The following is a 23538-nucleotide window of genomic DNA, read 5'->3' on the forward strand; positions in this document are numbered from 1 at the left end:
AATTGCAAGATTATATAGAAAAAATATTATAAAAAAACGGAAAGGATGGACCCTTGCAAACATGTCAATATGGACAATAGATTATGACTTCAATAACCTCTAAACATTATTATCAAGCAATTATAAAAATATATTTGTTAATTTATTTAAAAATTTATAAATTTAAATTATTTTAAAGCAAAATATTAATATCACCACATGTAATGATATAAAATTTAAAAAACATTAAAATATTAAATTTTTGTACAACAAATTTATCCACCCGCGCAACGCGCGGGCACAATGCTAGTTAATAATAATAATAATAATAATAATAATAATAATAATAATAATAATAGTAGGGGTGAAATCGCATCATTCCTAAACCTATTTTCCCAAAATACTAAGGAAAATTTAATCCTTATTCCTATATTTAATAAAAGTAATAAAATTTAAATATTTTATGGCTTAGTGTCCAAGGTTTGTGTGGTTTTATTTATCAACTTGTATTGCAATCTTGGGAAATTAATCTGAATATTCTATAGAATATTTGACTTATGCTTTCTAAAAGAGGAAGAGAAGGTCAATGCTTTTATTAGATTACACTTACTACTAATATTTATCATTATTTTTAAATATTAATTAATTTTAAGATTGTACTTTAGTACTTTTAAAACATAAGCTAACGGAATAAAGAGCACCGAATGTTTGGACATGTGACGATCTCTAAATTGAACTTATTGGATTCACTTGATTGGTCAAAATAAGATACGAAATTGGTTCGGGACTAATGATTTAAATCAGTGTAGAATAATATTTAAGAATATTAAAATTTGGTAAAGTCAACTAAGAGAACGAATAAATAGTAGTTTTAGAGATTTGTAATATTGTTGCTGAAGATACTTTTCCTACCTTCCTCCATTGGTAATCAATTTAATTCCATGGAGGATTTCTGGAAGTGGGTGTTATCTAAATCAAGGGATACGTAGGAATTTGTGGCTATTCTGTGTTGGAGTATTTGGAATAACAGGAATAACGTGATTTGGAATAACCGCGATTCCCCGGCTGCGGTGATTGTTAATGGTGCCCAGGCCCGTTCCTGAGCATGGACAGGAGGGGCGCCTGCCCAGAGCCCATGGATGAAAGGGGCCCAATTATAGTAATGTATGGTACTATTATAGGCTTTTAAACTATACTTGATTAAATAGAAAAAGAAAATATAAATCGATTAAAAACGTTGTTATAAGATTCTTTCCAAATTAAAAATCTTGGCATTAGATTAATTTAAAAAAGAAATTATACTTGATTAAAAACATGGGCATCTGTTACTAAGTAGTATGATATTGTCCGCTTTGGGCCAAGCCCGCACGGATTTGTTTTTGGGCTCCTTCCCAAAAGGCCTCATACTAATGTAGTTGGTGAACTTCTTTATAAACTATGCAACTCCCTTGTATCTTTCCAATGTGGGACTTGGGATGTATACCCAACAATCCTCCCCTCAGACCAAGGACCACAAGCCTCCCCTTCAGCGATAATCTGTCTAATCATCTTGTACCGCCGCCAACTCGCGAAACACGCCGCCTGACCACCACAATATCAGGAAGACTTTCGACACAAGGCACCAAGCACAGATTTCCCATCGTGAGGTCACACTGAGGGCCTCCCACATCTCCTTAGATCTCATGCACGTTCTCCCAGCCAAACCATCGGCTCTGATACCATTTGTAGGGCCCACAAGTTCACCAACAGCTCCACCATTAGTATGATATTGTCCGTTTTGGGCCAAGCCCGCACAGATTTGTTTTTGGGCTCCTTCCCAAAAGGCCTCATACTAATGTAGTTGGTGAACTTCTTTATAAACTATGCAACTCCCTTATATCTTTCCAATGTGGGACTTGGGATGTATACCCAACATAAACTGTTCCTCTGGAAATTGGCAATGAGATGTATGGCCACTAGACACCGACTATCCTTGAGGGGCATGCCCATCCCGACCCATTATCCGTACTGTCACGTGGATGTAGAACACGATTACCATGTCTTCGTTGGCTGTATCTATGCCCAAGAATGCTGGAATATTGTCGGATTCAACACGGACATATTCCAAACTGATTACCTAACTGATGCTGTTTTGCAGGTACTCACTATTTTGGGAATAGAGCTGTCTTGTAGGATAGCAATGACGCTTTGGACTATATGGAACCAAAGGAATCAAATGCTCTGGGAGGGTAAAGTGCAACTACTAGTCCAAGTCATGGCCCTGTCGGGTCGGCAGCTAGCGGAATGGCGCTCTTCACACGTCAATTTACCCCCCTGGCATGCCCCTGATGCGGTTCTTGGTGGTGCTGCTGTTGGTTCATCGAGCGACGGCCCGTCTGCTGTTTCTGGATTCTTTGATGTTGTTGTTCCTACCCGTGATGTTGATGCTGTTCTTGCTGTTTACGCTGGTGCCGAGGAAGAGTCAAGCCCGCCTGCTGCTGCGCACAATGCCGCGGGCGTCGACTCCTCAGGCCTGCTGCGCGATTCGCGTAACGGACGCCTCGAAGGAGCTGCCCCAAATAATAACATCGCCGTCGATGCCCTCATCCTGCAACATTAGCCCGCAGCTGTTATTTCGTCGGGGTCAGCGCAACCAGCGCCTAGCCGACAGCCTATCTCGACGCACTGGATCAAACCGCCCATTAGTTCCGTGAAGCTCAATTGTGACGCTGCTGTTTTTGGGCCTGAGAGGCGGGGTGGTCTAGGAGCTCTCCTCCGATCATCCGACGGATCGTTCATGGCTTGCAGAAGCACCCTAACATTGTTGTGCGACGATGTGCGGTTACTGGAGGCCTTGGCAATCCGGGAAGCTATTTTTTGGTCAGTTGAGCTGAATTGCATAAATGTCATTTTTGAATCTGATTCTCTTTCAGTAGTTAATAGTATTCATTCTTTGGATCTCGACCTGCCGGACTATGGGTCTGTCATTAAGGATTGTAAAGTTATTTTAGGTTCAAGACACGATTTCAAAGTGTCGTTTGTTCCTCATCTAGCGAATAGGGGTGCCCATGTCGTTGCACGTCATGCCCTTTCCAATGCTAATGAGTTCATTACTTTTTCTGCTCCGAGTTGGTTGCAGGATACTATTTGTTCCGATTTGATTCTTTAATCTATTGATTTCTTCTTCAAAAAAAATAAAAACAGAGTATGAGTTCTAATCTTATGACATTTTATTATTATTATTGATTGGTATATTTTTTTTAATAAAACTTAATTGTTTAAATTTTATTTTTTAAATAATTATATTACCATTATTAATTATTTTTAATAAATTCGTTATTTTCTAAAATAAATTTTTTTATTTTGAAAACTCAAAAAGCATAATTTTTAAAAGTTTAATATATGAAAATTATAATTCCCCAAATATATATATGAAAATTATATAAGAAGTTTAGTTCTTCTAACTCTTTTAACTTGTTTAAATTAGTCATTTTATCCTCCAAACTCATCGAATGTTCTATTTATTCTTTTAATTTCGTAAAAATGATATTTATCACCCTTTAACTTATAACTCATCAAATGTTCTATTTATACTTTAATTCTATAAAAAAGTGATATTTCTCACCTCTTATGATTCTACGTAACACTAAACTTTTTTTTTTGTGTAACAAAGGCTCATACTTTAACTAGGTCTTCTTATTCCTTATGTCAGAACTTGAGGAGTGGGGTACTATCCATTTAAATTTTATTTTACATTCCTTTTATGTTTTAAAACTTATTTTTTTTTTAAATAAATAAATACTATAATTAATTATTCAATTAAAATAGATAAAATAGTGTTGGAAATACAAAAGCCACATAGCATAGTACAATTTACAGTATTAAATTTTAAGGTTACATTTGTCATTCCCACTTTACAAAAACGGCCCTCCTATCCATTCTATCCAGAAAGAAGAAAGTTGACGTGCTGTTTAGAACAATTAATATATAATATATATATTCTGCTTCAGACTGAAGCTAAGCAAAATTGTCCACCAGGTGAGTGACTTGGATTCTAAAATAAAACCGGTACTTATATTTTAGGGATAATGTGCAATCCCTAACGTTCAAGAAAAAAGCAAGTTTGCTGTTAACATTAATTTTATTTAATGTTATCAATTTTTATGGGTAAATTATATACATGGTGTATAATTTTTACCCAAAATCATATTTTGGTGTACAACTAATATTTTGTCACACTAAACTTCTCCTCCCACTAAAGTGTACATCCGGTTTTAGTGACCGGTCAACTATGTCACGTCAACATTAGTCTTATAAAATTACTAAAATACTCTCTATCTTCTTCCTTCAACCAAACAACAGGTCATCTCTTCTCCCTTCACCAAACAACCATAGCAGCACCAACAGCAGTTGCAGCACCTCTGCTAATGGTTTCCACAGCGGCAATCCTCCGTCGCCGCCGCAGCTTCTTTCTCCTAAACCTATTATCAGATCCGAATCCATTAACCCCTACCTGACCACCGCTGGTCTCTCATCAATCAATCTCTGAAGTTCCTTTCCTCTTGCTTTGTGAGAGTGGTTTCTTCTCTTAGGACCGACTTCGTTCAAGCAGATACCTCCTCCTTTAAACAAGTGGTTCAAAAGTTAATCGGATCTCCTAAACCTACTAATGCTTCCTCCTCTGCCGCCGCCGAGCCTTTCTTGAAATCGCACTCTCACTCTCATAATATCCCGCGGCCACAACCCCTTCATCTTGAATAAATGCCTTTTTTCTTAAAAAAATTTACATAATTATTTTTTTCTGTAAGATTTTTATATATTATGTATTGTTTTTTTTATAATAGAAGGGGCCGAGGAAACAGAGGAAAAACAGAAAAACTACGAACAAACTAATCTGCTGTCTAAACAGCCTCTACTGTCGTCTGAGATAATCTCCTAGAGGCCTGCAGGAGGCACACCAAACTTATGAGATTTTTATATATTATATATTGTTGGTATTGATGATTATGATGATAGAAGAGGAAAATATAATATTGTAATGTTGAATATTTGCAAAGAATCAGACAAAATTTTCTTTCTAGTGTTTGGTAGCTGGGAAAGTTCAGAAAAGGCAAAAGAGGATTTTGATTTTTATCATTGCAAATATTTAGTTATTTTTAGACAGTGAATAAATTCACAGACGAGGGGTTTATAATGTTCTGAAAGCTAGAAAATAATGGTTTAGTAATGGTAGAGAGAGGAGTGAGAAAGAAGATGTAGAGAGAGAAATGAGAGAGAAGGGTTGAAGGAAGAAGATGAGGGTATTTTAGTAATTTTATAAGAAACAAGGTTATATTAGTCATTCCATAAAGAGTGGATCCTACTTTTTTTTTAATTTTACAATGGAAAAATACTGATGTGGCATAGTTGACCAGCGTTGACCAGTCACAAAAACCGAGTTTACACTTTAGTGGGAGGTTACTTGAAGTTTGTACGATTTAGTGCGACATAATTTTGATTGTATACCAAAATGTAATTTGAAGTAAATGTTGTACACCACGGATGTAAGTTACCCTCAATTTTATCTTCTAATAAAAAATTTAAACGGACTATTTTTACTGATATTTACCCATTATTTAGTTATCGCATTAGACCTTATAAACATTAATTATGTCTAAAATATTTATTCTATTACTAATACAGTTATAAATAATCTACCGAAATAATAATATTTCATATGTTATTAAAATAGATATAAATAATCCGTTAAAATATACGTAACTGTTTTATTTTATTGATAAATTTGTTTAGAATATCCGAAGGGATAGTCGAATAATTGTTAAATCAAATTTTATTTTGTATAGAGGTAAAATTGAACTTTCTTAACAACATTAGGGTTAATATTACACAATTTCATATGTTAAAAATACATATTCACTTCCCTAAAAGCATTACAGCCAGATTTGAACATTATTTCCCTATATTTTATAAAAATAATAAAATTTAAGTACTTCAATACTTGCTACTGTCCAAGGTTTTTGGGTGGTTTTATCTTATCATCTTCTATTGCAATCCTGGGAAATTAATATGAATATTCTAGAATATAATATTAATAGCTAAATGCTTTTTCCAATGCTCTGTTTAGGGGTTTGATTGATTGATTTTAGTAGTTTGGAGATTGAATTGACTTTGAAATTATAAGTTAGGGACTAACATGAGCTTTGAGCCATATATGGCGGCGCGTATGTTTCGTGAGTCGGATACTTGCATCACTCGTGAGTCGGATACTTACATCATCAGACAAAGTGGTGGGGTGGGGTTCCACTTGAAGGCAACCACGCTTTCTCAAAATAAAAATAAAAATAATAAATAGCTAAAAAGCCAAAGACGTTTCTATACTATAGCAAGATCTTCTATCCATCTTTAGCTTATTTAAGTAAAGTGAGCATGAGAGTAAGAACAGAGCACAGTTGATTATAGTCTGTTCTGTATCTGTTTTGATTCAGAAATGGACATGAGAGTAGGTTATAGATTTCATCCAACTGATGAAGAAATCATTAATTACTTTCTGATAGGCAAGATCAATGGAACTCTCCCACTAGTGTGTGATGATATTTTTCTCATTGATATCTGCAAGTTCGAGCCCTGGGATTTGCCAAGTACTTCTATATTATCTTTCTTTCACTCAAGTATGTATGTATGTTGATATAATTGTGTGATTTCATTTCATTTATTTCATTCGCAGAATATGCAGCAGCAGCTCAAGGATGCAATGCAGAGGAGTGGTATTTCTTTCATAAAAGGGAGATGCTGAATAAAAACTTCAACAAACCTCGTTACAACAGATCAACTAAGACTGGTCACTGGAAACCTACTGGTGCAGCGCGTCCAATCAAAGCCAAAGGCACCAGGACGAAGATAGGTGAAAAGAGAACGCTAGTTTTCCACAAATATGTTGAACCTAATAAAAAGGAGATGAGGACTAACTGGGTCATTCATGAATACGAGCCTAAAGCTTTCCCTCCTCACCAGGTTTCTAACTTCTTCATTCATTACTCTACCTACAACTTAGCTATACTGATTATAACATTTTGTCTTTCTTTTCTACTTATCCAGGCACATTTGGTCCTCTGTAAATTGAAACTAAAAGCAGATGACAAGGCAGAATATTTAGCCTGTCGTGAACCTGAATTTAGCCGGGGAGGGCCTTCTGATTTTGATGTTCCTCCAGCAGTGCCCTCAACCTCAGAGGTGATATATATAATTAATTATACAGTCTTCTAAATTGTGTTACTATCAAACCTAAAAATGCTAATTCGTGTTTATTATTATTCCAGGAGGTTCAACAGCAACTTGTGAAGATTCTTTATAATGGGGTGAATATGGACCCACCCGACACATTTCAACAACAAATTCAAAAAGATAAAGGCATCTGTGTCGATGACCTAGGATTGCCCGATGATTACTTCCAAAATGGTCCTTTCATGTATCAGTTTGAGGATGCTGATGCTTCCTCTTTTGGTACACTTCCTGCAGACAATGGAATCTGTCTTGAGGACATTTCTGACATGGATTCCAACGATATCTATGGAATGGTAATGAAAAATGTTCTCCTCCAACTGCAAATTCATGAATACCTCAAATGCATAATACTTTATTACTGCACTTAGGATGGCAATTGGCACAAAGACACAACTAGCAATAAATATTCATCTTAAGAATTTGATTTTGCAGTAATAATCTTCTTCAAATTGTAGGATTTTGCAGTTTTTTCAAGTATTAACAACTTATAGGATTTTGTTAATCAAATTTCAGTTTGGAGATTCAAACTTCACCAATGGGTATACCAGTTTAAAAGAATACCGACAGATGCAAAGTGTTCAGTTACTCACTGAAACTTTACCTGCTCCAAAATTAGGACTTCAAGCACGTTTCGAAACTTTACCTTCTTCAAGATATGAGCAACTCGGAGCTACAAAGAATCTAGAAGGACATGAAGAGATCAGTTATAAGCTAAAAGCCAGGAAAAAGAAACTAAACATGGCTGCAGGAAAAAGTCAAATCCAGGTGAAATTGTCAGGATCATCTGAATTGAATAAGATGCATATTAGCACTTAACATGCACTTGTTTCCAGTAAAGAAACTAAACTCTGTTTAATTGTTTTGCAGGCAAGAGAAGCTAGAAAGTTGCGCGAGGAAAAAATCACTCTGAAGACTGAAAGAGACCAGAAAATGGTAACTGCAAAAACAAGTTTGATGTCAACTAGTGGTTCGGATAAGACATGCTCTTCCATTACCACAGAGACCTCAATGTCATACCCTCCAATATCAGTTTATATTATTAATGTATTTATAGGCCTGGTTGTGTTCGTAGCTGCCATTAAGAACTTTCTGGTTCTTCATTGAGCTATACTTGGCATAAAAGATGTTCTTATTGATGACTAGATGCAGGAGTTTTTCTGTTGTGTGTATCTTCAAGGAGTTGCTATATTGCACGGACACTTCTGGTTAGTAGTGTTTCCACGTTTTGTGTCTGTTTTTATTTGAAGATTATTTTACGAAGGTTGTGTTTTAGAAATAAGGTTTCTTGTGTCTGTTTCCGTGTCCGTGCAACATAGATGAGTTGTATATGTGGTATTGCAATATGATGTGCTGAAAGTTGGTGTCAAATGCAAAACTTTTGTTGATGCAACCTAGTATATTCTATATGGTGGCAGGGAAAGCTAGAAGGGGCTTCCTTCTAAAAAAACTAACTTAAGGTAAAACATGACAAATGAAATATGAGATAATGGTCCCTACTCCACACAAAGAACTTGGTCTCCAAGATTCTTCAACTTGATCCCTAAAGTTGTGACTTCCAACTCATGAATTAAGAATTAATTTGAACACTCTTCAGTTCAGTGGGTAGTATAGATCATTTTGATTGAAAAGATTAACTATAACTAGTACTCTGCACTTAACTGAAGGACTTATTGTCTAACTTAAACCACCTGGCTTTCACCAAAAACAGCAATGTTTCAGTAACAAGAAACAGAAAATGCAGGCAATGGTTTATTCTCTAACAATGGCGTAAAATATTTCTTATCTTTGCAGCACACATTTTCCATCAGCTTCCCTCTTGCAAATAACAGAAATCAGTTTAAATTTTATCAAACAGAATGCATTCACTCGAGAAAAGAATTTGAATCACTCGAATTATCCACAAAAAAATTGATAAAATTCACAATTCCCAGCTTGAGCAATTACGAATCAAAAAGAAGAGTGGATGAGGCCAAGGAAAGACCCACCTACAAGGCGGAGTCGTCCTTCTTCTCCACCAAGACGTGCTCCGACCACCACTTCCACTTTTCCGTCTGGACCTGACTCATCTCCACTAGCCTCACGCCAATCTACTCTCACCCCCTTCTTCTGCTTCTGCTTCTGCTTCTGCTAGAAACCTCCTTTAGCATTGTAGCATTGAGTAGGACTGCTTTGATAGAGTGAAGTGTCCATCAGCTGAAGCACGGGCATACCCAGTCTCTTGGCTCCATGGGAAGTTTCTCATTATCCTAATGATTCTAGTATAAATATGTGCTTGAGCACGAGTTGAGCCCAATATGCTTTCGCCTAAAATCAGAGTTAAACATTAAGCCCACCTAAAAAAGATTTTTTTATTAGAAATTAGAATGAGACTATGTCAGTAACAGACATCCCAACTATGTTGGCACCTCTGGAAACTGACTAGACTCGCCCAAAAGAAAAAAGAATAAAAGCGCATACAAGAGCAAGAAATAAAAGAATAAAGAATAAAGAAAAAGAAACAGATAAAAGCAAAGCAATTAGAATAGCTAAAAGCCTAGGAGTATCGGAAATGAGGAGCAGATCTGATATCTTCTAGGATGAAGTCATGGCAGAAAGCCGGAGCTGAGTTCCACCAAGGAATGCTATCACTAAGGACACCAAAACGGGCTAGTGCGTCGGCCACCCGGTTACCCTCCCTCTAGATGTGAGAAATGGCGATATCCATCTCATAACACTGCTGCAGGCACTTCAACCACTGCTGTTTAATCTGCCACGGAACCAGAACTACTCGTCGTTGTAGTAACTGGACTACAATCAAGGAGTCAGATTCGATCCATAATTTTTGCCATCCTCGTTCCCATGTGATATCAACCGCAAACATTACCGCCTGAAACTCAGCCAGGAGAGCATTGGCCATGCGAATCGGAAAAGCAAAGCATCCTCTTGCAAACCCCCAGTGTGTCCTGAAAATGCCGCCGGCTCCCGCTGCCCCGTTAGCCCCTCTTGCCGACCCATCAGTGTTAACCTTGAGCTAGAAAGGTGGGGCAACGAGTCAACGGACAGCGGTTACTTGCGCCGCTGGAGGAGGCCTTGGGATCAGATTAAAGTTTTGTAAAATTAGCCTGTCATACGCGCTGTAACAGCACCCTTTCGTTAAGCTGTTCGTTTCCCGTATAAGTCTCCTAAGGGTGAATTTTGTGTTTTGGATTGAAGGGAGCTCCTCTTAAAAGATAGCCATGTTACGGGTCTTCCAAATAAGCCAAACGCTGCTGATAACAGCCGCCTGCCATAGGCGCTGAACCTGCTAATATGTAAATTAATAATTAATATTAATAGGATGGATCAAGGCAACCGGATGGATCCGTTCTACTTTTATAAATCTCAAATCTGCTCTCAAAATAGATGGGCTTTAGCAGACTGGAGTCAAACCTTTGCTTATCCAAACTCAGCCCATTGGATGCAGGCAAGGCCTGTGAACAGGTCCAGCATGGGAAACATTCATTGCATTGCATGAGCACAGAAGCAGGCCTCAGAGCATCTCTTTAGATCCGAGTCTGTATGTTTCAAAAGGAACAAAACTCGTCAAATAGTCCCATTTAACTTCATCAAACCTTTAAATCAATGGTCAATTATTCACAGCTAAAACGTTCCATCATTTGGGTAAATAGATTCACCTTTACATCACCTAAATTGCCCTTGTTGAGATTATGATTTTTCTGATTCAAAGTTTGTTATTTGACTAAGTTAGTTTTAATGAGTCTTTATTTGTTAGTGACATAATTATTGGAGATTTTATTGTTTGCTTTAAAATCTCCTTTATTGTTGCATTATAAGCCTAATAAAAAAACATAAATCTATATCTTTATTTTAATGCAAAACATTAACAAATTGAATAAAATTGTTAGCACCATTTTCTTATTTTCTTTTGTATTCTTCTCAAAAATCCCAACAGCCCTATGATCATTGGACTTCAAATTGGCTGCAATTGACACACTGAATTTTGCAATAGTGTTTCTAAAATCCTATATGAAACAAGAGTAGGATGCGCTTTTTCCCTAAAACATATGGAACCTATCCTATCCATTTGCAACATGTAATGACAACTATCTCTTAACTAATAAGCAGCAGAGCTTTCATTATACATCATCAAAAAAGTAGCATGAGACCAATTTCACAGCTTAATATCATCCACCTATTTAACAAGTCTCAGACTTTTCTTCAAAAGTAGAACACGACACATAAACTTTTAACTTGTGCACAAATAGGCCCAAATTAGAAAGGTATGATTTCTATTTACATTTTTTTGTTCCCAATAATCCAAAAACAGACACAATCATAAAGCATGAATACTTCCAACCGACATCCTAAAACAAACCAGAAAATTATCATCTGTTATGGCACATTTACCAAAGAAGACTCCATCTTTATGATATCTGACAAGGTATTTGTAACTAGACCCAGATGGAAGATATTTCATGAAAAACATATCTTCAAAGAAACTTTAATGTCAAAAATACGACAAGGCTTCAATCAGATTAAAGAAAAAATGGCCATAGCTGAAGACAAAGAGTGTTGCAGCCTTCTCCAACTGAATTTCATGTATTTCAGAGATGAAGACACATGCTTCCTTTGGGTGGCTCATAAGCCATAGGAAGGACCACTATGAAATACATTATATTATCAAGTTCAGTGCACTAACTACAACAAATTAATTCATAAAAATAATCTGAAACCAATCGAAAAAAACAAATCTAAAATTTGGGCAATCATGGTAAAATTAGTTGACAACTTCAATCATCTCCAGCATTATTTAAGTTTTTATTTCCTACTGATCATAGACGTGAAATAACTACAAAAGTGAAGCAGAATTAATAACACTACCTGTGCACCATAGAGTTAAATAAATAGCAGTATTTTTAAGATTTGACAACTCCAACCAACAAATACGGGCAGAAAATGACTACCGTTCTTATAAACTCCTCTATCAGACAAGTATAAAAATCAATGAATAGTATTTAGTGTATCAAGTGTCCATAAATTGGATTTACAGCATAATTATCTGGCTCAGGAAAAAAGAAGTTAGGGCCATATTATAAATTAGGCATAAAGCCCAATTAACCCCTTAATCTATACATCCATATTCAATTAGGTCCTTATTCTCTTAAAATCAGCAAATCAATCCATATACTTTACTAAAACCATCAATTGGGGACCGGTTGACAGAAACAACTAAACACCAGATTCATTCTATTAGAATGTACACCTGCTCCAGATGTCTCTCCTAACAACAATCCTAACCAAAAGAAGATTCATGTGAAAACAATCAACAAGTGTAAAAAAGAAAAAAATTGTGTGCGACTCTATGCAAGCTTCATGCCTCTCTTTTCTGTCAATAGTTATCTCTGTTCTCGATGTCTTTTTTTTTAAATCTCAGTTCTCGACGTGTCGGAGTAGGCGGCGAAGCCATTATCATAGTCCATTTCCGTCACTCCCATATGTGGCTGCTGAATTGTTGATGTTGCCCTTGCTTCTCAATTGAAAGTTTCTTAGTTCTTATTGTATAAGATATAAATAACGGAAGTTTTGGTTCCTGATCTGGGTTTTATGGTGACTATGCTTTGGCAGGAACAAAAAAAAAAAAAAAACAGAGCCACCGTCTGGAAGATGATAACGGAAAGGAGGATTTGGGTTTTCCAGTGTATTAAAACTTTCTTTTTTTGACAAATATGTTTTCCAGGATGGGGGCTCATTTGGCTATCCGAAGAGGTTAGGGAGTCAATTGATTTCTATGGTATAGAATGAGGGTTAGATTGGGCTTTATGCCTATAAATTAATGAAATATTGCAGGAGGAAGTAATTGCAAAATAAGGAGAGGTAGCAGTTATGTCAATAGAAACGATAAGGATCCATTAACAACAAGAAATTGTATGATTGAATCATTAAAAATTGTGGAATATTTTTTTCATGATTCTAAGTAAATTCTTGTGCATCTGACCTTCTAAAGCCACAGTGTTGGAAGAGCAAACAAACAAATGAATGATGAAAAGTACAGAAGATGGAAATTCCCAGACCTGTGAAAAACATGCAACAAAAATTTCATGATCACCTAACATGAATCCTAAATTGTTCTTTAGTTAAACAATGTACTAAACTATACCCTCATGGCAATGATAAAATCTTGAAGTAACTTGAAACAAGGATACCTAGAAATAGTTTTCTACACCAGAAAATGTTAGAAGAACAACTCAGATTATAAGTTCTTGTTTGTTTTCTAGAGGTGAAGGAACAAAGTGAAATGGTATATTAAAAGTCTAATAATAAAATATTAAAAATAGATCTCAAAGTGGGATGTCATAATTTCTCTATGCCTTGATTAATGACTATAATAGATAGTTGTTTCACTCACTTTACCTAATAAAACACCTCTAAATAAGAAAGGAGGTCTAGGCATAAAAGACCTTAATAACGGTCAAAATCTGATACAACGGTCACCCCCAATTTTTCCCCAATTTCCAATCTGTTTTTGACCTAATTTCACTTACCCAAAACGTACCGTTTTGGTCTCCTCTGAAACTCACCAATACGCACCGTTTCACTTATTCCCCCACCTCACCAATCCGCACCGTTTCATTCATCTTCTACCTCACCAGATTCTCTCCTTCATCCTTGCCTTAGCCACCAAGAGTTACCGTTTGTCCTTGCCACAGCTCAGCAACAAATTCCTCAACAAACTTTGTCATTTTGCTATTCTGTTATATCTCCTATTTTGTTTTCTTGTAATGGCTCTGCCTATTTAAGCATTCCTTTGTTTTCTTCTTCAATCAATGAGAATCAGAGTTATTCCATTCCTCTTTTCTGCATCATTATTATGATGGTATCAGAGCCAATTCTGCTCTAAAACTCTGAAAAATATCAGCTTTAATGGCAAATAATAATGCCATCGCTGTCACCAGTCCTTATCATTTGTCTGCAAATGAAACTCCTGCTCTGTCACTAGTCACATAACCACTCACAGGTTCAAACTATCATCAATGGTCCAGGATTGTAAAGGTTGCTCTTTTATCAAAGAACACGTATGCCTTTGTTGATGGCACGATTCAGGCGCCGGCGGCCGGAGATCCAATGAACAATCAATGGGAAAGGTGTAACAACATGGTAATGTCATGGATTCATCATGCTGTATCTCCATCCATTGCCAAAAGCATCATGTGGTTTGACAAAGCCTATGATATATGGGCAGATCTAAGGGAAAGGTTCTCTCAGACTGATTCTCTAAGGATCCTGGAGCTGAGGAGAGAGATACACAGTTTTAAGCAGGGAACAAGCAATGTGACAGACCACTACACAAATCTGAAGATTTTGTATGATGAGTTGCTGAATCTGAGGCCAGTACCAAGATGCAGTTGCAATCCTGCTTGTAGCTGTGATGCCTTGAAGCTTGTAAGGAGCCAACAAGATTCTGATCAAGTGATGACCTTTTTACAAGGGTTGAATGAGAAATACAGCAGTGTATGCTCTCATGTTCTGCTAATGAGTCCATTTCCATCTCTCAACCAGGCTTTTGCACTGTCTATTCAGCATGAGAGGCAGTTTGGCCTTGATGCAAACAAATCTGAGATCAACCAGGAAGGAATGATATTTGCTGGATCTGTTACTAACAATCAATCCAGGCCAAGTGGAAATGGAAGCAACAGAAACAACAACCAGAGAGGCTCAGGCAAGAAGGGATGGAACAGAAACCATGCAACCTGCACATATTGTGGAAATACAGGTCATACTGAGGACATTTGCTTCAAAAAGCATGGCTATCCACCTAGCTATGGCAACAAGAATGGAAGAGGTGGAAATAGCAACAGAAACAATCAATCCAGGGCAAACAATGCTGTCAATCATAAGCAAGACAGGGAGGACACAGACTCAGGTGAGGAAGAAGGGACTTTTAATTCAAATGAAAGATTCACACTGTCAAGGGAGCAATATCAGAAATTGGTGGCATTACTACCACATGATCCCAGCAACAAGGCAACCAGCTCCAACAGTACTGTAAACACCCTCACCAAACATGAAAGCAATGGTATCACTCTAAACCTCACTAATATGAAGCTTGATAAACCTTACTGGATAATTGATTCAGGAGCCACTGATCACATTATCTGTGACCCCAAGTTTTATAGTGCTTATGATAAGATAGATGATTGCAGTATAAATTTGCCAAATGGAAATGCTGTGAAAGCCGTTTATACAGGAACTGTCAAGCTTGGCACACAACTGACTTTGCATAATGTTTTGTGCATCCCTAGTTTTGAGTACAATCTCATATCAACTAGTAAACTTATACAATCGAATGACGTTTGCATAGTGATAACAGGGTCCATGTGTATGCTACAGGCAACTACAAACTGGGAGAAGATTGGCTTGGCTAAGGAAATAGGAGACCTATATTATCTGGAGTACCCTTTACCCTTATCTAAAAGTTGTAATGCCTTTTCTTTTTCAATCAAAGCCAACACTTGGCATGCTAGATTAGGACACTCTTCACTTGAGAGACTTAAAAGACTCAAGATATCTTGTACTGATTTACATTCAATGAATGAAAAGCCTTGTGATATTTGTCAAAGAGCCAAACAAAAGAAACTTCCTTTTCCATTAAGTGAAAGTAATGCCAAAAATTCCTTTGATTTAATCCATGTTGATATATGGGGGCCTATAAGAGAGTCCTATAATGAAAAACACTATTTCCTCACCATTTTAGATGACCAAAGTAGATACACATGGATCTCACTGATGCAAACAAAGGGTGAAGCAGGACAATTGTTACAACAATTTTGCACTTATGTGCACAGACAGTTTGACAGAAGGGTGAAGGTCATAAGGTCTGACAATGGGCCAGAGTTTCTCATGAGGGATTTCTATGTAAAAGAAGGCATAGTGCATCAAACATCATGCCCTGAAACACCTCAGCAAAATGGCAGAGTTGAAAGAAAGCACCAGGAAATTATGAACATCACAAGGGCCATCATGTTACAAAGCTCCCTACCTAAATCCTATTGGCCTGATGCTGTTACTCATGCTGTCCACATTATGAACAGGCTACCTTCTTCTGCCATTGAAAATTCAACACCTTATGAGAAGATGTATGGTGAAAGACCTAGTCTGGATCACCTAAGAGTGTTTGGTTGTCTTGCATATGCATCCACTCTAAGCAGAAACAAAGACAAGTTCACTGACAGAGCAATCAAATGCATTTTTCTGGGATATAGAACTGGCACTAAAGGATTCAAGCTAATGAATCTTACTACTAATGTCATTTTCTTTTCCAGGAATGTCAAATTCTATGAGAATGTGTTCCCATTTCAGGAGAAGGAGTCTCCAAACTCTAACAAGTTTTGCAGCGATGAAGAACTTGACATCATACATGATGCCCTTCCAATGCATGAAGGCGAGGAAGAAAATGAGCCACCTGAGCACCCTATTATCATTCCCAATAATGATGTTGATGACACAGAACCAAATGATGATACAGGAGGGCAACACATTCTAGACAACAACCAGCCTGAACTCATTGGCACCAGGAAATCAAACAGGACCAGACAGACCCCAACCTACCTCAAAGACTACCATTTAGCACTCATACAAGGCCTCACACCACCACCCTTGTCAAACACACCACATCTCCTATCCAAACACCTATCCTACTCCAAATTATACAAAACCAAACAAGTGTTCTCCATAAACATCACTTGTCACCAAGAACCTAAGTCCTATCACAAGGCAAAGCAAGAAGTAGAGTGGCAACAGGCAATGAATGAAGAACTAATGGCATTTGAATCTAACCACACATGGGATATTGTCACATTACCTGATGGAAAAAGACCAATCACTTGCAGATGGATCTTCAGGATCAAGTACAAGACAGATGGAAGTATTGCCAGGTTCAAGGCAAGGCTTGTGGCAAGGGGATTCACACAGCAAGAGGGGATTGAATACACTACAACTTTTGCTCCTGTGGCAAAATTTACAACAATTAGAACACTGTTAGCAGTTGCAGTTGCAAGATAATGGGATATTCAACAACTTGACATCAACAATGCTGACCTGCATGGTGATTTGGATGAGGAAGTCTACATGACTCTTCCCCCTGGAATCACAGCCACTGCTCCAAATCAAGTTTGCAAACTGAACAAATCCCTCTATGGGTTAAAACAGGCTGGCAGGCAGTGGAATTTGAAGCTCACTCAAGCAATCAAGTCAATTGGCTATAAACAATCTGCTGCTGACCCCTCCTTGTTCACCAAACAGAGATCTTCTCTCTTCAGTGCCATTCTGGTTTATGTGGATGATGTCATTTTGGTTGGCAATGACACTCACTCCATTACAATTACCAAACAACATCTGGACAAATTGTTCAGCATCAAAGATCTGGGCTCCCTACATTACTTTCTTGGTTTTGAATTTTCCAGAAATTCAAAGGGCCTCCACATGTGCCAGAGGAAATATATACTGGAGCTCCTTCAAGACCTTGACTTCCTTACTTGCAAACCAGCCTCCTCACCTGCTTTGCCAAATCACAAGCCTTCTCCAAATGCCTCCCCCTTGTCCAATATCACATCCTACAGACAACTCATTGGAAAACTCTTATACATCACCCACACTCGCCCTGAACTCTCTTACATTGTCAATACCCTTTCCCAACACCTAAACCAGCCAACCACTGATGACTTAGCCAGAGCTCATCGAATCCTTCGCTATTTAAAGGGCACTATTGGCTTAGGCTTGTTCTTTCCTGCTGAGAACAACCTTCAACTTCAAGCCTTTTCCGATTCCGATTGGGCATCTTGTCCTGAATCTCGACGCTCCATCACAGGATATATCGTTTTTCTTGGAAATGCCATCATCTCATGGCGATCAAAGAAACAGAGCACTGTTTCTCGCTCTTCATCAGAAGCAGAATACAGGGCCTTAGCCTCCACATCTTGTGAACTTCATTGGCTCACTAATCTCCTGAAAGACATCACCTGCACCCCCTTGACATCTGCAATGCTGTTTTGTGACAACATCTCGGCCCTTCACATTGCCCACAATCCTGTGTTCCATGAACGAACTAAACACATAGACATTGACTGTCATGTGGTTCGTGAACGGGTCAAATGGGGATTACTCCGTCTCATGCCAATTCCTTCCTCTCTGCAATTAGCCGATCTCTTCACTAAAGCCCAGCATTCCCCTCACCTTCGATTTCTCCTTTCCAAACTTGGCTTGCTCAATCTGTACCAAGTCAAGTTTGAGGGGGAGTAATAACGGTCAAAAGCTGATACAACGGTCACCCCCAATTTTTCCCCAATTTCCAATCTGTTTTTGACCTAATTTCACTTACCCAAAACGTACCGTTTTGGTCTCCTCTGAAACTCACCAATACGCACCGTTTCACTTATTCCCCCACCTCACCAATCCGCACCGTTTCATTCATCTTCTACCTCACCAGATTCTCTCCTTCATCCTTGCCTTAGCCACCAAGAGTTACCGTTTGTCCTTGCCACAGCTCAGCAACAAATTCCTCAACAAACTTTGTCATTTTGCTATTCTGTTATATCTCCTATTTTGTTTTCTTGTAATGGCTCTGCCTATTTAAGCATTCCTTTGTTTTCTTCATCAATCAATGAGAATCAGAGTTATTCCATTCCTCTTTTCTGCATCATTATTATGAGACCTCATTGTGTAGAACAAAGCTGTTCTAGGCAGACATATTTGAGAAATTGTCTTTAAAGGGCTCTTTTTGGGCTACTTCGGTCGTTCAGAACAAGTTGAAGCAGCTGAGTTTTGGGGGATCCTTCGCCCCTTTGATGCTGTTTGGAGTTGGCGATGTATTTACAAGATCAAAGATGATTTCAACCAGTTTTTCTGTTAACTAATTGGTAATGGTAGGATATTCACCCTCTGGTTTGATCCCTGGGTCAGTGGTAAGAGTCCGAAAGAATTATTTCCTGCAATTTCTTTTACCTATGCTTGATATTCCAAAAAAACAGCAAAGGTTGTAGATGTATGAGGTCATTTTGTTGGATTGTACGTGATACAATTACTAAGCAAACTTGGCAAACAATCAGAAACTTTGTGCTGAATGACAATCTTGAAGATAAAATGACCTGGAAACCTCATAACTTTGGCTTTTATTCAGTTGACAATGCCTATCAAGTTCTAAAATGTTCAAGTGCTTGTGGAAGCTTGTATTGTGACATAAATGTATCCCAAGACATAGCTTTATAGCATGACTTGCTTTACAAGGAAAATTAGCAGTCAAAATCAGAATTGCTAAGTGGAATCAAAGCCTAAAAACTAATGTCAGTTTTTCTGTGATAGTACTTCAGAAACCATTGAGTATTTGTTCTTCAATTTTCCCCTTATTGTCCGTGTCATGCAGGATGATAAAGGTGATGTAAGATTCCAGATTCTCTTTCTAGATGGAGAAAAATCATCAATTGGATGTGCAAACATGCTACAGGAAAATCAATTCTCGCAACAGTTAGAAGAATTTCTTTTCTTGCTGTTGTTAACTATATTTGGAGGGCAAGAAATAACTGTATATTGGGAAATTGTTTCGGTTGTTAGTATTGTAATAATGCATGTTTTATACAGATATAGGGGTCATAATAGGGATGTTGATTGGGCTGTGAGGTCTTAATATACCACTTTATTTTCTGAGTTTTGTGTTTGTTACAACAAGAAGAAACTCTAAATGTTCATGGTCCAAGAAGTTTCAAGGATGACCTTCTATTTGTTTGCTACAATAATTAATCTCAAGGTCCTCACTCCAAGTGAACCCATATGATAGACATCGATAGATTAATACTACATACAACATAGTAAGTTATCCCACAAAACTCTACCCTTGGTTATGCATGATACGCTTTACAACTTCACAAGAGTTCACATTCTAATTTATATTCATAGGCTACCTTGCAAATAATCCGCAAAACAGCTGGTGCACATGGAACTTCACAAACAATAATATAATAATGACAATCCTGAGATGTGTCCAAAACAAGTATAAATTGGTAAATGGAAAAATAAACAATAGTTCACCTGGAAATTTCAAGAGACATGTTCAGTAAAATCTTCACAGCAAGAAACAAAATGCAAAACAAATACATAAGGTTTCCAACAAAGGCATCCATGAAAACCTAGCTGCTTGTCAAGTCCCAACTTGTGACACAAATCTATTGAAATTTAAGATTTAAAATTTACTTCTTCTAGTATAGTAATAAAAGACCTCTTGAGGCTATTATAGATTAACTGAAGAATTTTTATTTTTATGGAATAGATTAACTGAACTTGAATATATCTCGAAATGTCCTTTTAAGAAAGAACCAAATAAATCAGTTTAACTTTTATCAAACAGAATGCATTCACTCACTCGAAGCTTCCTGATTATAAATTAGACAATAAATAATCTAAGAACAGTTTCCTGTACCTCAAAATCATAGCTTCTTGATTAAGAAAAATATAGAGCAGATGTCTAGCTCTTTGCTTGTGCAGGACCAACCAACAACCAGAGCAATCTATAAAAATGCAATCAACAAAATTATAAAATTAAACGAGCCAGCGGAAAAGTAAAAATAAGAGAGAGATATTACCAATATAACATGAGATCACATTCTATATATTTATCTATAGCATTCTCCGATCGAACGAGAAAACAGTATGTTAACAGTAAAGCGAAAAAGAAGAAAAGAATTCTACGCATTTCATGAGGTGTTGATTCAAATCCACACTCTAGACAGCTTCAACCATTTTCGATTTAAATTTCAATCCATAAGAACTAAGAAGTAGCCAGCCACAGGCCTAATACAGACACACCCTTCCTGAATCAGCCCGAACGGAAGAGGCTAAAAGTACCAAAGTTCGGCCCACTTTCTCTAGCATAAATAAAAGTTTACTTTCTCCAGTACTATTTTTGTATTTGATTTATAAATATAGATATATTAATTTTTCAAATAAAATAATAATAAATGTTTTTGTAGAGAGAGGAGTAAATGCTTTTTAAACCTAAAAAACTGTCATTTAAAAACAAAAATGAATGAAGTAGGTGCTAAATTGTTAAATTATGGGTTTGAATAGGCAATGGGCTTTTGTCTCTCTCTTTTTACCTCAATTTACTACTTCCCTTTACTCCTTCAGGATTATAGTAGTTCTTTGTTAACTCAGGAGTCAGGTCTAGACTAGTAGCTATAAATAAAAAGGACTCAATATTTGAACCCAAAAAAAAAAAAAGTGCGCAACCACTTGATCTTAAGCTCAAATTACAATGGCAGAAAATTCGCTATTTAATTGTTCGACTGCAAAAAGGTACAGTATTATTGGGATTATCTAATTGTTATTTTGTCTCTTGTAATTAATCATTAAATAATGCCCACACACACTCTACTCATATTTTTATTTTTATTTTTTATTTTAACAATCTCTAATTAAATTTGTTCACGCTGGCCCGTGCAGTTGGGCTCAGAATGACCTGAGCTAAAAATAAAACAATTTCAAAAGCCTGAGTTCATACCGGCCCAATCTACTCTTATACTTTATATTTTTTTTACACAGATTAAAGTTTTTAATATTCTTCCAAAAGAAAAAAAGTTTTTAATATTATCTACATTTCAGATCTGTCTTCTCTTTCTCAGATCTGTTGTCATAGTGAAGAATTTTTATGAAGATGGAGAGTTTTGAGATCTATTTTCTCTCTCTCAGATCTATCTCTCTCTTTTAGATCTTTCTCTCTCTTTTAGATCTATCTTCTCTTTTTCAGATCTGTCTTCTCTCTCTCAAATCTGTTGTCTTGAATTTTCATTGAGGTGGTCGGTTTCGGTCTGGCTGCTCCGGCGATTGGCGTCGTGCCGGCTGTGATCATAGCTCCTCCTCCGGATGATTTCCTTAGTATCGAAGTTCTCTTCAATCCTAAGCTCCGTTTTGCTTCGGACTTGCCTCATCAGCCCCTTACTAGTGACAAACCCGTGCCATCTTTCTCCTCTGTTGTTAAACGAGGCATTCCGGAGGTTCATCAATCCTCTGCTACGGTTACTGACATTGGAGGCCTGAAATCCATTCGGATTTCGCAATCTGCCTATGAGAGGAGATTAGCTCTCTGCTCACACGCTCTTATCGGAAGACTTGTTCTATCTAAAGGGGATTCCCCTTGGAAAGTGGCGGACCTCAAGGCGAGTTTAACCAAAATTTGGGGAATCACTGCTCAGTGGAGGCTAATTGCGATTGGTAAAGGATATTTTCAAGTAATCTTGCCTTCCAAAGAAGCACATGATATGGTTGTCAACAAGGGGATTGTGAATACCCGTCCGAGCACTTTTCATCTTCAACCTTGGGTGCCGGATTTTGATCCTTATGCCGAACGTTCCACTAATGCACAGGTTAGGGTTCGCCTCTACTCTCTTCCATGGGAATATTAGGATAGACAAATTCTTTCGGACATTGCAACATGGATTGGGGGATTGATTCGGTTTGACAAAGCCACCCTTGAGGGTGATTTTGGGCATTTTGCTAGACTACTGTTGGATGTGGATTTGGCAGGAGAACTACCGACGAAGCTTGGAGTTGAGAAAGCAGGGAAAAACATCTGGATTTAAGTGGTTTATGAAAGGCTTCCTCAGTTCTGCAAAGTTTGCTCTTCTATTGGTCATTCGGCATATGACTGCAGGAAAAATAAAAAACCACCGGAGAGTCGATCTTTTCAAAAATCGCCGACTAAGAAACCTTCTCCTCCTGATGAGAATCGTGCAATTGTCCCGGTGGTAATTGCCACTGCCAGAATTGTTATTGACCTTGCTGAGAAAACTGATGTTGAGAAGGTCAGCCCTGACAAAGAACTTGTGTTCGCTGGGAGCCCCTTGGGACAAATAGAGTCGGTTGATGAAGTGGAGAGGCCTGACTCTCCTGGCAACAACAATATTTCTCCCACTCTTTCTTGGGCAGACCAGGCAGAGCAAGAAGATGAAATGTGGCACACTGTGACATCAATTAAAGCACGCAGAGGCGGAAAACATGAGGCAGAGAAATCCCGGGCGAAACGGGCCATCAAACCCCCTATTCGTTTTGAATGACAGTTCTGTTCTTGAACTATAGGGGGCTCCTTAACCCTAACACTCAGAGGTACCTTTCTAATTTATGTAGGCAACATAAACCTGAACTTCTTTGTTTAGCAGAACCAATGGTTGATTTTGAGGCAATTCGTCCTTCGTTTTGGGCCACCATTGGCATGAGACTGATGATAAGTGTCCAATTCAACGTTCAAATGTCCACTTTAGTGCTAGGTTATTTAATTAA

The 23538-nt window shown here is 37.5% G+C and overlaps 2 protein-coding genes and 1 long non-coding RNA gene across 3 annotated transcripts; 2 read left to right on the forward strand and 1 right to left on the reverse strand.

The window, feature by feature from the left end:
* The first annotated feature begins 6353 nt into the window (after positions 1-6353).
* Positions 6354-8924, forward strand: LOC136217320 (NAC domain-containing protein 86-like). The gene is made up of 6 exons (XM_066003924.1): positions 6354-6596; positions 6683-6969; positions 7054-7188; positions 7275-7532; positions 7753-8004; positions 8107-8924. Exons 1-6 carry the CDS (start codon positions 6446-6448, stop codon positions 8341-8343), a joined length of 1320 nt encoding a protein of 439 aa, XP_065859996.1. The 5' UTR covers positions 6354-6445; the 3' UTR covers positions 8344-8924.
* A 112-nt stretch (positions 8925-9036) lies between these two features.
* Positions 9037-21055, reverse strand: LOC136217323 (uncharacterized). Its single transcript, XR_010683462.1, has 4 exons — positions 20847-21055; positions 20684-20771; positions 10648-10772; positions 9037-10519 (listed from the first exon to the last, which is right to left on the reverse strand). It is a non-coding gene; the product is annotated as an uncharacterized lncRNA (long non-coding RNA).
* Positions 17082-20234, forward strand: LOC136217322 (uncharacterized mitochondrial protein AtMg00810-like). Its single transcript, XM_066003925.1, has one exon. It carries the CDS (start codon positions 17344-17346, stop codon positions 18511-18513), a length of 1170 nt encoding a protein of 389 aa, XP_065859997.1. The 5' UTR covers positions 17082-17343; the 3' UTR covers positions 18514-20234.
* Positions 21056-23538: the final 2483 nt, after the last annotated feature.

This window comes from Euphorbia lathyris, chromosome 2, assembly GCF_963576675.1.
Source record: "Euphorbia lathyris chromosome 2, ddEupLath1.1, whole genome shotgun sequence".
In the NCBI taxonomy this organism is placed as follows: Eukaryota; Viridiplantae; Streptophyta; class Magnoliopsida; order Malpighiales; family Euphorbiaceae; genus Euphorbia; species Euphorbia lathyris.

Excerpts from the sequence above, each read along its gene's own strand:
- LOC136217320 (XM_066003924.1), top strand. The coding sequence starts at position 6,446 with ATGGACATGAGAGTAGGTTATAGATTTCATCCAACTGATGAAGAAATC. Across the intron at positions 7,189-7,274 it reads CAGTGCCCTCAACCTCAGAG|GAGGTTCAACAGCAACTTGT; the intron begins GTGATATATATA and ends TTATTATTCCAG. Across the intron at positions 8,005-8,106 it reads CAGGAAAAAGTCAAATCCAG|GCAAGAGAAGCTAGAAAGTT; the intron begins GTGAAATTGTCA and ends ATTGTTTTGCAG.
- LOC136217322 (XM_066003925.1), top strand. The coding sequence starts at position 17,344 with ATGACTCTTCCCCCTGGAATCACAGCCACTGCTCCAAATCAAGTTTGC.